This window comes from Siniperca chuatsi, linkage group LG5, assembly GCF_020085105.1.
Source record: "Siniperca chuatsi isolate FFG_IHB_CAS linkage group LG5, ASM2008510v1, whole genome shotgun sequence".
Taxonomy (NCBI): Eukaryota; Metazoa; Chordata; class Actinopteri; order Centrarchiformes; family Sinipercidae; genus Siniperca; species Siniperca chuatsi.
The window spans coordinates 212,841-228,740 of record NC_058046.1 but is presented as its reverse complement, the minus strand read 5'-3'; the positions used below and the strand labels follow the sequence as shown (position 1 = coordinate 228,740).

Here is a 15,900-nt window from a genome sequence, read left to right as displayed (position 1 = left end):
ATCAGAACTCTTTCCCCCGCGTGGCTGCGGCCTCAGAGGAGGAAGTCAGATCCGTGTAGCAAGGGGGACGGGGTTGATGGACGGGTCAATCACATGACCTTCACCTGAGGAACGGGGGTTTGCGTCCCGTGTGAAGTCAAACATCAGCACTGACTTATTTTAAGTTACGTACGTAAGTTAAGTCACGTGACTTACTGTGAGTTACTAACGTGACTTACTTATTTTAACCGTGACCCTGAACTTTTTCTAAACCTAACCAAGTAGTTTTGTTGTGAAACTACGACTATTTCGTTAAGCAAGTGTTTGTTGTTACCATGACGACGAAGGTCCGGTACGCCTGTTGCTGGTTGCTGGACATTCGTAGGATTATGCACGAAAAATGGTGCATGTATGAGGATACGCTGCATAGTCTCATGTCTGTGATGTTTCCACATTCAGTTCTACATGTTGTTGATGTGTGTGTCTGTGTGTGTGTGTGTGTGTGTGTGTGTGTTTCAGGTGTATCACTGATGACCTCGTCCTGAACAGGTTGTTGGTTTCAGTCTTCAGCAGGTCAGTGATGGCATCACAGATCTGTCTGTGGTGTAAACAAGCGGCTCACAACTGGTCCAGGATCAGGGTCCACGTGGTCTCGTAGTTGAGTCATGATCCACAGACAGGTCCAGTTTATTTCCATCCTGGACTTCAACACTCTGCAGTTATATTTTACGACATTACAGCTAAAATAACAAAAGTTCACCTGAAGAAGAAGAATCTAAACAAGAATCACAACAGCAGCTTAATCTGTTCATATATTATTATTATTATTATTATTATTATATCTATTCATGTCCAGATTAAATATTTATTAAATGAAGTTAAACACGACCACTCAGAACAATCCTGCGGTCCCCTTTTGGACTGCGACCCACCAGTTGGGACCCGCTGATCTAAAGTAAACATGTACGTGTTTCAGTGGCTGAACCGTCTGGGAGGCGTTTCATCAGTGCTGACATTACAATCTGTTATCTTTGTTTAAACGCTGTTCTGTTCATCAGCGGGTCCTCGTTTACCTGAGAAACCCGACACAGGACACCTGAGGAACAGGAGGGGCGGGGCCTCGGATCTCTCATACTAACACACACCTGTCCACCTGGCTCTCTGTCTTTCTGTCTCCTCAGGTGCAGTCAGCTGATTGGCTGTATGAGCTTTGGGATTGGTTCTCTGGTCTCATCCTCTAAGGTCAGTCTAAACCAATCAACTGACAGAGAATCCTTCATCCTGATTGGCTGGAGGGAGGGCAAACAAAAACAAACACAAAACAACATGTGAATTGATTACGTGAGCAGATTTCACACGTGTTCACATGATGTTTCACACGTGAAGCGTTAAGGTGAATTCATCTCCACTCACCTGGACTCAGACAGGTGAGTCCGAGCAACAGGAACAAGCAGCCGCAGTCTGTCGGCACTGATGGTGATTTACTGCAGATACATTTCAGTCTTCAGCGTTCTGAAGCCGCGTCCCGTCAGTGCCGACGTGTGTTGATGAATCGATCAGTCGATGGAAAGGAGAACGAAAGAGCTGCTCGCAGGTTGTCACGTGAGAAGTCGCTGCTTTTCTTACTTTATAATCAACGGATCATTTTGGACTGTGGTTGGACAAAACAAGACATTTGAAGACGTCGCCTTGAGCTCTACGATGTTGTGATGGACAGCTTTCGCTGTTTTCTGATGTTTTATTGACCAAACGATTAATTGATTAATCGAGAAAATAACTGGCAAAGGAATCAGCTGCAGGCTTAGTTACACGTCATAAATTCACACGAAGACGTTTGAACTTTTCAGTTGTGGAACCAGAGATTCAAACACTCCTCTCCGTCAGGGTCGAGACATCGAAGGTCCAGTGTGGAGCTTTCCGACCTCTTGCTTCTCTCGTCCATGTGTTTGTATTTAGTGCACGCAGACTCACGTTAAGATGGACATAAACAATCCAGGTTTTCATTTGTTTTAGTGGACAGAGCACATTTACCAACATCCCTGTAAATGTTCCAGTGTTCCGAAAAGCTAGGAGTAAAATTATCCATTAAAACACCAATAAAAGATCAGAAACAGTCAAATCCGAAGCAGGAGGAGACACGAAGCAGCCGAACTGAATAAAAAGGAGTAAAACATGTAAAGAACATGACGACGTAGACACAAGACAGAAACACAGTCGGACAAACGGGACACGTAGCGACTCCGTGTGTTCAGATGAGTCTCTAAATGCAGGACGGGTGCTTCACACTGTCTCCTCTGGACAACAGTGTCTCCTGTTATTCTGGATCTGGTTTATCTGTCCACAACATGTCTCTGAAATGTGAGTGTGGTAAATGAGGGAGGTGCTAATTTATTAAGGATTGACTGTATGAAACAAACCATTATATAGGGTTAGGGTTATATGCAGGAGGTGTGTTCCAGTGATGGAGGCAGTGCGTTCCTCCGGCCTTCAGAGCTCGTTTATAAACACAGACTTTACTGTTTCTCAGTGAAACACGTTCAACATGTTTGTTAGAGCGCAAAGATTCAGTGATGAACTGAACGTGAAACTGCACTGGGCGCTTTAATGATATGCTGGCCCCGCCCCCTCTGTGTTGGCAGCTTGTCACTGGTTGGTTCTACCTGCTGGGGGAGGAGTTTGGGCGGAGCAAACACCTGAGAGTGACATCACAGCAGAACGAACCAATGGGGAACCCAGAGGACGGGGCAGCAGAGAACGTACCAACACGCTGTGGTGAGTGATGATGCTGCACTGTGATTGGCTGACATGTGACCCTGCTCACAGCTGATTGGTTCAGCTTCATGATACCAGTTATCAGGATCACCAGAGTCTTTAAAACTGATTTCATCAGTCTGTTTGTTTTATATCTCAGTTATGAAGTCTCCCTGAATAGAACTACACAAACAAACTACAAACTGCTGACAAAATGGCTGCCGAGTTACATCACTGACTTTTATGCTGCGTTCTGGAGAGGTGCTGGTTTACTATGATCTCTGTCATGAGAGATTATATACGAACATTTTCATCATTTAGAAATAAAGCCACTTTCTGGAAACCAGTGAAATTACAGTTTAGAGGCTAATGTGCACAGAGCTCCATCCGGGCTTTTCCAAAACTTTCTATATTTAACCACACGCCACCTTTGGTAGACTCTCTCTCGCGCTCTCGCTCGGGCTAGCTAATCAGAATCAGAAAGACTTTATTGATCCCTGAAGGGAAACTCTTTGTTACAGCAGCTCGCCTTTACGTCAGCGCACACAGGAGAAAGTACTAGCAAAAAAAAAAAAATACAATACACTATAAAAACTATAAAAACACATGTGACATAATGTGACACATATTCCAGTGAGAAGTGGCAGCTAGCATTGATATGCTAACAGATAACACAAAGTTAGCTCTGCAGGTAGAAGTGTGAGTCCAACACAGCCGGCAGCGTTGGTTCAAAGCGCAGAAATGTAAAAGTAATGTTGCACGAACTTCCTGCTGTCTGACTGCTGCACATGAAGAGCACAGACTGAGGTGATTACCTGTTTCCTCAGAGTGCGTCAGACAGGTGATGGGTCAGATTCACATCAGCTGACGAAACGGCTTCACTTCTAACGATGCGGGATTTAAGTTTCGATCAGACGCAGGATCATGGACAGAGGCGCTAATCACCCGTTTCATGTTTTTCTCTGAACGATTATAAACGTAACACTGTGATGAATTTTCATCCAAAACCATCAGTCCGCAGCTCGATCAGTGGTTACCAGATCAATACACCCGCGTCCAGCAGATCAGCAAAGTATTGATCACAGAATCAACATCAACGTTCTGATGGTGACACGAGCGCACACACACAGGCTAACATGTTAGCTTCATTAGCGCTGACAGAGTCCCTCCGGACACACACACACACGCACACACACACTGTCACACACACACACACACACACACATGTAAATCTATATGTTTTTTCTATTTATAGTGTGACGGGAGAGAGAGGGGCGAGCGAGCAGTAGATATAGATTAAAACTGACTCCTGCTCTCTCTCTCTCCCCAGGGGTCCACACGGTTACCATGGTGATGAGAAGCTGCCCGGTAACCATGTGACCCTCACAATACCTCTGTCCCTGTCGCCCCCGACTACATCTGTCTCCATTTACCCCCCTCTCTCACTCTCTCTCTGACATCACTGAGATCGCCCTGACCAATCAGAGGGAGCGAGGGAGAGAGAGAGAGAGAGAGAGAGAGGGGCGAGGAGGAGGAGGAGGAGGAGGAGGAGGAGGAGGAGGACAGAAGAAGAAGAGTGTGTTTTGGACGTCTGTCTCTGCAGCCGAGCAGCAGCTGTCCTCGCTGTCCCGTCAGTAACGGCTTCAGCGGATCCAGCGTCCGTCGGTCGTGTTGTACTTGTGGTTTTACTCAGTCGGAGCTGCAGGTTTACAGATTGAATTCGTCCAATCAGCAGCGACTGTCAGGACTCGCAGAGCGTCCTGACCGTCCTCGTGCTGTTGCTGCAGATTTAACTGGAGGAGCGGATTTCTGTCTTTACTCCGTAACCACACGTGGCGTCTGATGGAATCTGATCTTGATATTTGACCGTTTTAAAGGCAAAACATTTAAATTAAACTGGTTTATTGTTTGTCCGGCAGCGTGCACCATCATGTCAAGAGATTAGATTCACAGAACAGACTTCTGCTGTGGGTCCAAACAGGACCAGGGGCGGTTCGGTTCTGGTTTTAGATCAGCAGGTTGTCGGTTCAGTGTCTGACTGAACTGAGCTGCTTGATCGTCTTTCAGCCGAGACTCTGACAGAAATACTTTTATTGACTCTTTGTTTTCTGAAAGTCTTGTATTCGAAGACTCAGAGTGTTAAAACAGAACCAACTCTCTGCCTGACTGATCCGGTCCGGTCCGGTCTGGTCTGGTCTGGTCTGGTCCGGTCCGGTCCGGTCTGAAGACAGTCAGGATGTTCTGGAAGAACACTGCCTGGTCATGGGACGATGCTGCAGGTAATGATGATGATGATGGTGGTTATCTGCTCGCAGCAGACCTGAGGAGGACTCCAGACTCTGCTCCAGACACCGACCTAAACCGCATCACCGCCGCCGCCACAACCGTCCTGTCAAACTGCACCACCACCACCACCACAGCTGGACTCAAAGACCTGGCAAACCGCAGTCTGACCTCCAGTCGCCCCCACAGCCTCGCCCCCATCAGCGCCAACTACAGCTCCGGCCCAGTCAACGGCAACTACAGCAGCTGTGTCTCCACCCTGGACACCAACACCAACCGGCGTCAGGCAACCCGAGACGGCGGCAGCACCCGGCGACTGACGGTGAGTCGACCTCCGCCGTCACATGACACAAACTCAAACATTACCTATGCAGACATCATCAATAAAGGCGTCATTAAGATTGAGATTGGATGTGGTCTTGACTTGTATGGTTTTGAGTTTGAAACTGGTTGGTCTTGATTTGGGATTTGCTGGTCTTTTGAGACCCTGACTTAGAACGTGTTGGACTTGACTTCACAGCGTTAAGTTTGTGTGTTATTAGAGAACATAAGACGGCGTTTTATTGGAAGTTTTTGACTGTTGCATCGGCTCTCGGATACGTATCTTTACATTTTTACATCTTAATTTGACGGATTTCAGTTGATTAGTTTGTCAGGCATGATGTAAATGAGCTGTTATCCTCGAAAGACTAATTTTCCCAAGCTGTCAGCTAGCTAACATGCTCACTTTATCGACATAGCAACCAATCAGATCAGCGATGTAATGATCAGAAACACACACACACACTCTCTCTGGTTGTGTGTGTTTTACTGTTTCTTCATCAAAGATTCACGCGATGAATTATTGAGTGAAGCTGCTTCTGCTGTTCACACAGTTGATATACCACACACACGTTTGTGCTACTATACTTGTGAGGACTCTTGCTGACATAACCCTAACCTGAATCATCATAATCAAATGTCTGTCCAACCCCAACTCGAACCCTGATTCTGAACCCTAAAACAGACATTTGGGGAAGTGAGGACCAGAGTAAATGTCCTCACTTTCAAGGTCTAAAACTCAGATTGGTCCTCACAAAGATAGAAATACCAGACTGCGTGCAGACACACACACTCAGGAGGATGTTCAGCTGGTCTCAGTGAACCGGCAGCAGAGTTTTTACTGCCTCTGCAGGTATTTTATTAACCTCCGGTGTATTCGGTAAAAACATTACTGTCACGTTACATTTCATCACCTTAGAATCAGCCTTTATATCTGCAGAGGGAGCGGGTCCTCTTCCACGGAGGCCGCCATGTTGCACCGCCATGTTTCTACAGGAGCCCAGAACGGACAAACCAGACACCGGCTCTACAGAGGGCCGTTATCGAGTTTCGCTTCACCGCAGTTCCTCCTCCACGCCTGGAAGGGGAGGGCGAGGCGAGCGGCGTTCACGTGGCTGCAAACTGCAGTTTCACCACTAGAGGCCGCTAAACGCTCCACGCCGGACGCTTAATATTCCACATCCTCCCGTTTCATTCACTAAATTCTTTATAGGGTCGGATTTAATCCGATCTTTTTTTACAGTGTAGAACACTGTGTCTCTCAGGACCAGGTTCAGGTCTACAGTTCAGGTCTGTGTGGGACTAGCTCCAGACCGTCTGAGAGGATAAAACAGTAAAAGATCCTGAATGACAGCGTTCACACGGGGGAGGGGGAGTGTGTGTGTGTGTGTGTGAGTGTGTGTGTGTGTGTGTGTTCAGGAAGTGTGTGTGTGTGTGTGTGTGTGTGTGTGTGTGTGTGTGTGTGTGTGTGTGTGTGTGTGTGTGTGTGTGTGTGTGTGTGTGTTGTGTGTGTGTGTGTGTGTGTGTGTGTGTGTGTGTGTGTGTGTGTGAGTGTGTGTTCAGGAAGTGTGTGTCTTATCGCAGGGATACATCCAGTGTTTTTGTGAGTCTGACTGTGTGTGTTTCCTGCTATTCTTCTGTCTGTTGGTTCCCACACACACACTTCCTGAACACACACACACACACACACACACACACACACTTCCTGAACACACACACACACACACACACACACACACACACACACACACACACACACACTTCCTGAACACACACACACACACACACACACACACACACACACACACACACACACACACACACACACACACACACACACACACACACACACACACACACACACACACACACACACACACACACACACACACTCGTTCTCTCTGCTCTCTAACCTCCAGTACACTGCTGAGCCTCTCACACACTGGTTCACCTGGACCAGCTGGACCTGGTTTTGCGAAGTCTGAATTTGGAATAAATCTACTTCTGTAAACCTGGACTTGGATTAGATCTGGTTTTATCTGTCTGGATCAGATCAGACTTGGTTCTGGTTCTCTAAATCTGGACTTAGATTTGGTTCTGTACGTTTTTTTGTGTGACACCTGGACCAGGGTTAGATCTAATTCTGGTTCTGTAAATTTAGACCTGGTTTAGACCTGGCACCAGGTTAGATGTGGATTAGACCTGACTCTTGATTTTGTGAAGTCTGGATTTGGATTAGACCTGGATCTGGCTCTATAAATCTGACCTGGGTTATAGCTGGCTCTGGTCTTGTGAAAACCCAGACCTGGATTATATCTGATTCTTGTTCTGTAAGTCTAGACCATGTTAGACCTGTTTTTGTGAAGTCTGGACCTGAATTAGACCTGGATCTGTGTCTGTAAATTTGGACCTGGATTGGTACCTGGTACTGGATCAGACCTAAGATTTTGTGAAGTCTGGCCCTGGATTTGATGTGGATCTGCCCCGCTCCTGGTCGTGGTTCAGCTCCGTCGGAGGATCAGATGGACTGGTGGAGCTGCAGGATTTGAACCTACAACCTGACCTTCTGTCATGCACACGATCCACCGTCTGTGTCGAGTCTGCATCGGACAGAATCTCCCGCAGGTCTGAGTCCGTTTATCGATTTAACCGATTAGAGGACGAGTTTGTGTGAACGTGGTTCAGTTCGTACTGGACTTTAGCAGACCCCCTCTTCATGTGTTTCTGCTGGACGAGATGGGGGACAGAAGCTAATGTGGAGCTGCAGCAGTTCGGATCTAGAATGAAATCCCTCTGTATGTTTCTGTCCATGACTGCAGCTCAACAAACACCAGTTTGGGAGTAAATCTGCTTTAATACTTTAATACGTAAATATCAACATTTATCTCTGCTGGAGGTTCAGAAATTGCTTCAAGAGTTTCAGCATCAGAAATACTTTATTGATCCCCGTAGGGAAACTCTTTGACTTTGACTTTAAGCAGTTTCTCACTCTGACAGACACTGAAGGCTGTTCAGCAGAGTTCAGTAGAACCCAGTAGAGTCTGTAATTACAGCAGAGGTGATTTGAGTCCAGTGTTTCTGACTGAAATCAGTCCACAGATGTGTTGCAGTACTGCATTTGCCCATCAGTTTTCTCCTACAAAGATGTCATTAAATCAGCAGTTTTTTGAATGGAGTCTGGTGTGACGGTCACTGACAAAATGTGATCTGAAGGCCAAACAACAAACATGACAGTTCATGGGGAAACAAAACAGCAGGAAACAAGCATCCCTTATGATTGGCTGCACATTGTGATGTCACTGCTTAGTCATTTCCTGTCAAAACCTTAATAGTTTCCTGTGTTTTTGTGTGTGTGCGTGTTTTTACTGTGTGTGTGTGTGTTTCTAGTTCAGCAGGTCAGATAAAATTTTAATATCTTCATGTTTAAACCAGCTGCACTTCACGTGTGTGTGTTACTGTGTGTATATTACTGTGTGTGTGTGTTACACTGTGTGTGTGTCAGTGTGTGTGTTACTGTGTGTATATTACTGTGTGTGTGTGTTACACTGTGTGTGTGTCAGTGTGTGTGTTACTGTGTGTATATTACTGTGTGTGTGTGTTACACTGTGTGTGTGTCAGTGTGTGTGTTACTGTGTGTATATTACTGTGTGTGTGTGTTACACTGTGTGTGTGTCAGTGTGTGTGTTACTGTGTGTATATTACTGTGTGTGTGTGTTACACTGTGTGTGTGTCAGTGTGTGTGTTACTGTGTGTATATTACTGTGTGTGTGTGTTACACTGTGTGTGTGTCAGTGTGTGTGTTACTGTGTGTATATTACTGTGTGTGTGTGTTACACTGTGTGTGTCAGTGTGTGTGTTACTGTGTGTGTGTTACAGTGTGTGTGTGTGTGTGTCAGTGTATATTACAGTGTGTGTGTGTTACAGTGTGTGTGTGTCAGTGTATATTACAGTGTGTGTGTGTGTGTGTCAGTGTATATTACAGTGTGTGTGTGTTACAGTGTGTGTGTGTGACAGTGTGTATATTACAGTGTGTGTGTGTTACAGTGTGTGTGTGTGACAGTGTGTATATTACAGTGTGTATGTGTTACAGTGTGTGTGTGTGACAGTGTGTATATTACAGTGTGTATGTGTTACAGTGTGTGTTTGTTACTGTGTGTGTGTCAGTGTGTGTGTTACTGTGTGTGTGTTACAGTGTGTGTGTGTGTGTGTCAGTGTATATTACAGTGTGTGTGTGTTACAGTGTGTGTGTGTGACAGTGTGTATATTACAGTGTGTATGTGTTACAGTGTGTGTGTGTGACAGTGTGTATATTACAGTGTGTATGTGTTACAGTGTGTGTTTGTTACTGTGTGTGTGTTACAGTGTGTGTGTGTGACAGTGTGTGTGTGTTACAGTGTGTGTGTGTGTTACAGTGTGTGTGTGTGTTACAGTGTGTGTGTGTGTGTGTGTCAGTGTATATTACAGTGTGTGTGTGTTACAGTGTGTGTGTGTGACAGTGTGTGTGTGTTACAGTGTGTGTGTGTGTGTGTCAGTGTATATTACAGTGTGTGTGTGTGTTTGAACAGGCGGAGGTCCTCCATGTTGTCCGTCGCTACACAAACACTCAGCTGTTCAAACAGAAACTGACTTCAGCGCTTCCTGCTGAAACGGTTGAAGGTGTTTCCACCTGACTGCTGCAGAGTTCACGTCGCCCTGATGGACGGAACAACAGCCCAGTTTCTCGTCTGATTTGAAGAACGGACGTTGATTCTTGCGAGTGGAGTCATGTGATCACACGAAGAAGAAATGTAGCGTTTTGGTTCGAGCGCGCGACGACGCTGACGATCAGTGAATCTGTTGTGTGTCTGATTGATTAAACTGATGAGACCTGAAGGAAGCAACACATCGGTTTGTATCAGTTCAGCTGAGAAAAACTTCTTTATTGAGTTATTATAGATTTAATAAATGATATTTCCTGCAGTTTACATTTTACGACCTAAAAAATAACATCGCTATGACATCTGTCGTATCATGCTTTTCGTATTAGTGTTAGTTATAAATAAACTTCAGGTCGCATTTAGAGACTTGATAGATAAAAGTTGCAAAGATGCATTTGCATCGAGTCCTTTGCTTCCATATTTAATATTTAATATTTGACTGATGTTCAATTTGTGTCTTTTTAGGAGAAAATATAGTTTTTTTACCTGAGTAGTGCCTGCAGGCCTCCTCTCAGGCTCCCTGTCCCACAACGGAGCCAGTTCAAAGTCCGAACTCCCCAAACACATCCAGATCCGTCCACGCTCGCTGATCTCAACCCGCCGTCAGAGCCGCTTTTAATGTGCTTTTAATGTGCGACTAATGGTTTCAGTGTGTTGCTTCTGATCATTTGAACTTCTGTAAAGTGTCTTTGAGTTCCTGAATTATTATTATTATTATTATTATTATTATTAGCTCTGTCAAACCACCTTCCAACAACTCCAAGTCTGTCTGAAAGGAGCACTCCACCTGAACCAGGACCAGGAAACTGAACATGGTCTTCTTTGGCCTGATGATGTCACAGTGATGTCACTTTATGGAAGAGTCGCAGCGGTGTGTTTCCTGTCCATCACCGTGTTGAAATGTCAGCTGACTGTGTGGACGTGTGAAGCGGACTGATCCTGCAGAGAAACACAAACACTGAGAGTCTCAGTCCTCTTTAAAGACCTCCTCCCTGGTGTTTGTCCTCAGACCCTGCAGGAGTTTTAATATCAGCCTGTCAGTCTGAACTCAGGGACATTTGCCTTCCTTTTGTGGAGAGAAAACTCTCAGGAGGAGTCGACCTTTTCTCCGGTCTGTCGCTGTTTGCAGAGTCATGGAAACGCCTCAGAGACCAGGACCCAGACAGACCTCCAGTCTGGATCTGACAGACTGTCAACATGACTAAAGACCAGCAGAGTCCGGACACAGCGCCCCCTACAGCCGGTAACCGGCACTCCGACACATCAAGTGACTGAACAACAGTGACAGTAAAGAAGAAACGTTTACAGACGGCAGAAACAAACACAAGAGAACAAAACTCGAACGTCACTTCGGAGAAAAGAAGGAATCTGATCCGACGGCAGCTAAACGAGAGAAGAAGTGTGAAGCAGATTTCCCTTCATGTCAGTGATCTTCTCAGTAGTTCGTTAGCTGAATATGAAACGTGTCCTTAGTGATAAAGTGTAAATAAACAATAATGAACTTTATGTTTTCAGCTCAAATTAACTGAAGACTTTTTAAACTTTAAACTAAATGTGAAGAAGAAGAGAAACAGGGACTTTGTTCTCATTTTATTGACTCAGTTTGACCCGATGAAACAGCTTTTCTCCTTCTGCCTGTTTTCAGATTAAAACCTGCGAAAAGAGTCTCTCTCTCGTTGGGAATTGAAATCATGGCAGCACAAACTGTAAACTCTGTTCTGATTGAATCGTTCCAATCTCTCCGGCCCATCAGACCCTGAAATGACAGTTACATGTCATCTGTGGCTGTGATCGGGTGGAAACTGTAAACTCAGGTGAACCACGGACTCATTTCTCCTCCTTGTTTTAGTTTTACTGATAGACAACGAAGGTCTGCAGGTGAGCCGCAAGATGATCAAAAAGTTGGGAAGAAACGTTTCTGCTGCACAAATGTGCGTTGATTATTTGAAACTTTTATCAAATATTTGCTGTTTGCTTTCAGACTCGTCTTTGAGTTTCTAACTCTGCATTGTGAGGAGGAAACGTCACTCTGGTTGAACTTCTCACAGCTCAGAGGCAGCGTGACCCGTGGCAGTGCTTTAAGCTTTGTGAGGAGCCAAATGTGTTATTGATTTATTGTTTGATAGTATTGAACGGTGTGGTTTATGTCCTGGTTTTGGATCTGCGGCTGTTTTTAAAGGGACGTTTCAGGTCGTTTCTAAGATGTTTTTACTGATGATTTCATCATCACATTTGTTTTTTTCACTGTGTGACGTATTTTGTGTTTTCTGTTATGACCGTCTGCGCCCAGGACACTTCTGACACTTTCAGTCATTTTAACAGATTTAATGTAAAATTTAGGTTAAAAAGATCCTCAGGATTATCGATCCAGCAGTGCAGCTGTGGGGTTTGTCCTCCGGGGGGCGCTAGAGGAAAGACCCTGGAGTCATTAATATATAAAGAGTTCATCCTCTGTAGATCAGGAAGGAGTTACAGAACATTTACTGATGACTGCGATAAGTTAAGCGGCTGCTGGTTGGCTCCGGGTTCAAGTTAATGAAAGTAGCCACAGGATCAGTGGCTGAATGGATATGTATATATGTGTATATGAATATCTGCAGTATATGTCTGTGTATATATTCTGCTGACAGTCTGTACCGACTGTGTCTACAGGTGAACGTTGTTCGAGGAAAAGATGGTTTTGGATTCACGATCTGCTCTGACTGTCCAGTCAGAGTCCAGGCTGTCGACTCCGGTGAGAATCTCACACTGACGACAAAAACATGTTCAACTGAAAAGGAAAACTATAAAGTCTCTATAAAGACCTGAGACCTGGTCAAATAATAATATCAAATAATAACAAATAATAATGCTAATTATTTTGATAACTTTCCACAGCTACACCTGAGTCTTAGACATGTTATGTGGACTAAGTTGTAGATGAATGCTGCTGAACTTCTCGTCACCGAGTTTTTCCACACGAGTCAGCTGCTGAGTCAGCAACGAGCTTCAGGAAGTGCAGAGTCATGTGATCTCAACGCTCTGATTGGTTGGCTGATTGGACACGGACACCTGTAAAGATGGAGTCTGTGACGTTATTAGTGACATCATGCTACTCAGTCTGATTTCATTGGTCGACTGTTGTGTCTGTCTGTAGGAGGTCCGGCTCATCAGTCTGGTCTCCGTCAGGGAGACTCGGTCCTGCAGCTGAACGGACTTCCTGTCGAAACCTGGAAGTGTGTCGACCTTGCCCACGCCATCAGGTAACCCCGACCCCTCCCAGTCCGACTCACCACCTGTTCATATTTTCATCTTATTTCTTAGTTTACTTTAAGGTTAGTTTGAACTTTATTTGGAGAATCAAACCGGCGGTCATTGAGACGCTGGTCTCAGCAGCCCTCCGCGCTGTCTGAAGGCAGGTGACTGTGATCTCAGGTTACACAGACAGCAGCTTCTCTTTGGCCGTTCAGACAATTGATGTTTCCGTTTAAAAGCAATTAAAGGATGAAAAATATGTAGATTTTTTTTTAGTACATTTCAAAAGTATTTTAGTCTAAAATTACTTTATTTCATTTGTTTAATTTTGCTTTCAAAACAACTGATGTTTTTACATCTACATTAAAAATCGGTGTGTCTGTGGGTTCAGGAGTTGTCCGTCTCAGATCGTGCTGGTGGTGTGGAGAGGTTTACCTGAGCTCCGGTCGGGATGTGAAGCTGTGCTCCGCCCAACTGCACACAACACGGTGAGTCTTAAAAACACCTGCTGGTCAGAACAGGAAGTGACAGTGGGGGCTCGAGTACTGCACACATTTACAGATATGAGGTACTTGAGTATTTAATTTTCTGCTACTTTACACTTCTGCTCCACTGCATTTATCTGACAGCTATTAGTTACTTTGATTGATGATGATATAACTGATTATATATTATTATATGTATTATTATAAGACATTACTAATAAGATGCATTATTATAGATTAAAGGCCCTGCGTGCACACAGACGTGTGTTTGCAGTTACTGTGGCTGATTAAACTGTTCAAGTTTGAGGTGTGCAGAGTTCTGCTGGGATTTAGATTTGCATTTATCTTTTACATACCTGTACATAACGTTTAACCTGAACCAGGACATAAATGATAACCTTTCACCTAACCTAGAACATAACTTAGAACCTGTTAGAGCCAATTTAGTATATTTCTTTAGTTTGATATATGCATTGTCGCCCCCCGCTGGTTAGGCTACTTGGTAGATGCCCACAGGATGCTAAACCTCTATTAAAAAGAAGTGAGGCCTACATGAACGGGGTATTTAGAATTGGAAGCCTGAGCGAGGACGGCAGCAAACCACAAATGAGTAAAGTAAAGTAAAGTTTACTAGAACTTTAAAGAACACGTTGGTCACATAGGAATAAAGAAAAAAGAAAGAAAGAAATGAATGTTATTAGAAAACTTTATTTTGTAGGATTGCATTGATGCTTTGAACTCATATCTATACTGATTCTCACACATCGGCATACTACGAAGCTTCTTGCTGTTTTTTAGTTGTATCTAGAAGGACAGTAGTTCCTATTTTTGTGGATTATAAATGCTGTAATGAATTCTTTTTTGATTGCATAATAAAGACACAAAAGTAACTCCATAATAACCTAGAACCTTTAACTTGAACCAGGACATAAATGATAACCTTTCCCCTGACCTAGAATATTGCTGATTACCGTTTTTCTGACCTAGAACATATACTAGAACCTTCCACTGTGTATTAATAAAAATGATGAAGTTGTAAGTCATCCTGTAACTGAACTGATAGCACAGAAGTCCTACATTTATATCTTGTGTGAACAAATCATCAAATATCAACTTTCGGGACCTTGGGGTCTCCGAATTTCACACTCTGAAAGGGATCATTCTGCATACTGTCAACTTTTATTTTTGATACCTCAAGTACTTTTAGCCACTTGTGTACTTTTCCTCACGTACAATTGTAATTGCAGGATTTTTATATTGTGGTTTTACTACTTTCACTGAAGTAAGGGATGTGAATACTTCCTCCACCAATGAGTACTGAGCTGTCCACCTGCTATTGGCTGGTCTTTCCTGTCAGGTGACAGATTCAACAGATGGACTAATCTTATGCTAAACTAATGTCACTGTATCTTCTTTCTGTTTCCTAGACAACAGGCAGGAAGCTACTGCCTCACCCCGCTCACAGTAAACATGGCCACAGACGGGGTCAGAGGTCAGGGGTCAGGTCCAGTTTAGGGGCTCTGGGTTCTTTGTGGAGGGACAGGAGGGAGGACCAGGAGGAGGAGGAGGAGGAAGAACAGGAGGTGACTGAGTTCTCACCTCGAACCACCACACTCAAGGGCACCCGCGTGACATCATCACATGGAGACAATTACATCATCCTGTCGCCTGTCAATCCAGGAGGACAGGTGAGTCTGAGGAAGCGAGAGGCTGCTCACTGCAGAGCCAATGGGTGGAGCTGACCTAGTCCAGCTCCACCTCTAGGTCCAGCCGCACCCCAAGACCGTCGGAGGCCAGTTTGAAGACAGGGAATACAGAACTGTGGTGGTTTTCTTTGCTCCTGGCATCTCAGGGCAACAAGTAAAGCTATCAGCCCATCAGGAAACTCTGTAACTCACAGAGTTGAAGCTGAGCAGCCGTAGGACATCGGAGGGAAAACTAGAAAATATTTTCTTCATAAAATATTATAGTTTCACCGAAATCAGTGAACTCATGTACTGTAGCTTCGCTAGGTTCAGAGAGGTGGAGCTGGACTAGGTCCATTTGGCTCTGCAGTGAACACCACTTGGAGGAAGCGGGGTCTATAGGTGTCTCTAGGTTCTCACCTCTGGATCCACCAGAATCCCTCTGATTTCACCTGCGACAGAACC

General features: G+C 44.7%; 1 protein-coding gene and 1 long non-coding RNA gene across 5 annotated transcripts in view; both read left to right on the top strand.

Annotated features, from left to right (window-relative positions):
• Window positions 1-15,900, top strand: part of LOC122875986 (regulator of G-protein signaling 3-like) — a 33,787-nt gene that overhangs the window by 5,906 nt on the left and 11,981 nt on the right. For 3 of the 4 annotated variants that reach the window (XM_044195751.1, XM_044195752.1, XM_044195749.1), the window contains exons 8-15: window positions 499-552; window positions 1,161-1,221; window positions 2,619-2,751; window positions 5,046-5,335; window positions 12,684-12,765; window positions 13,168-13,273; window positions 13,657-13,753; window positions 15,178-15,438. In XM_044195751.1, the coding sequence (XP_044051686.1) occupies window positions 499-552; window positions 1,161-1,221; window positions 2,619-2,751; window positions 5,046-5,335; window positions 12,684-12,765; window positions 13,168-13,273; window positions 13,657-13,753; window positions 15,178-15,438 (1,084 nt within the window). The remainder of the gene's footprint in view (window positions 1-498; window positions 553-1,160; window positions 1,222-2,618; window positions 2,752-5,045; window positions 5,336-12,683; window positions 12,766-13,167; window positions 13,274-13,656; window positions 13,754-15,177; window positions 15,439-15,900) is intronic. The other variant, XM_044195750.1, reaches the window with a different exon arrangement.
• Window positions 9,784-12,102, top strand: LOC122875989. The gene is made up of 3 exons (XR_006377981.1): window positions 9,784-10,221; window positions 10,497-11,453; window positions 11,677-12,102. It is a non-coding gene; the product is annotated as an uncharacterized LOC122875989 (long non-coding RNA).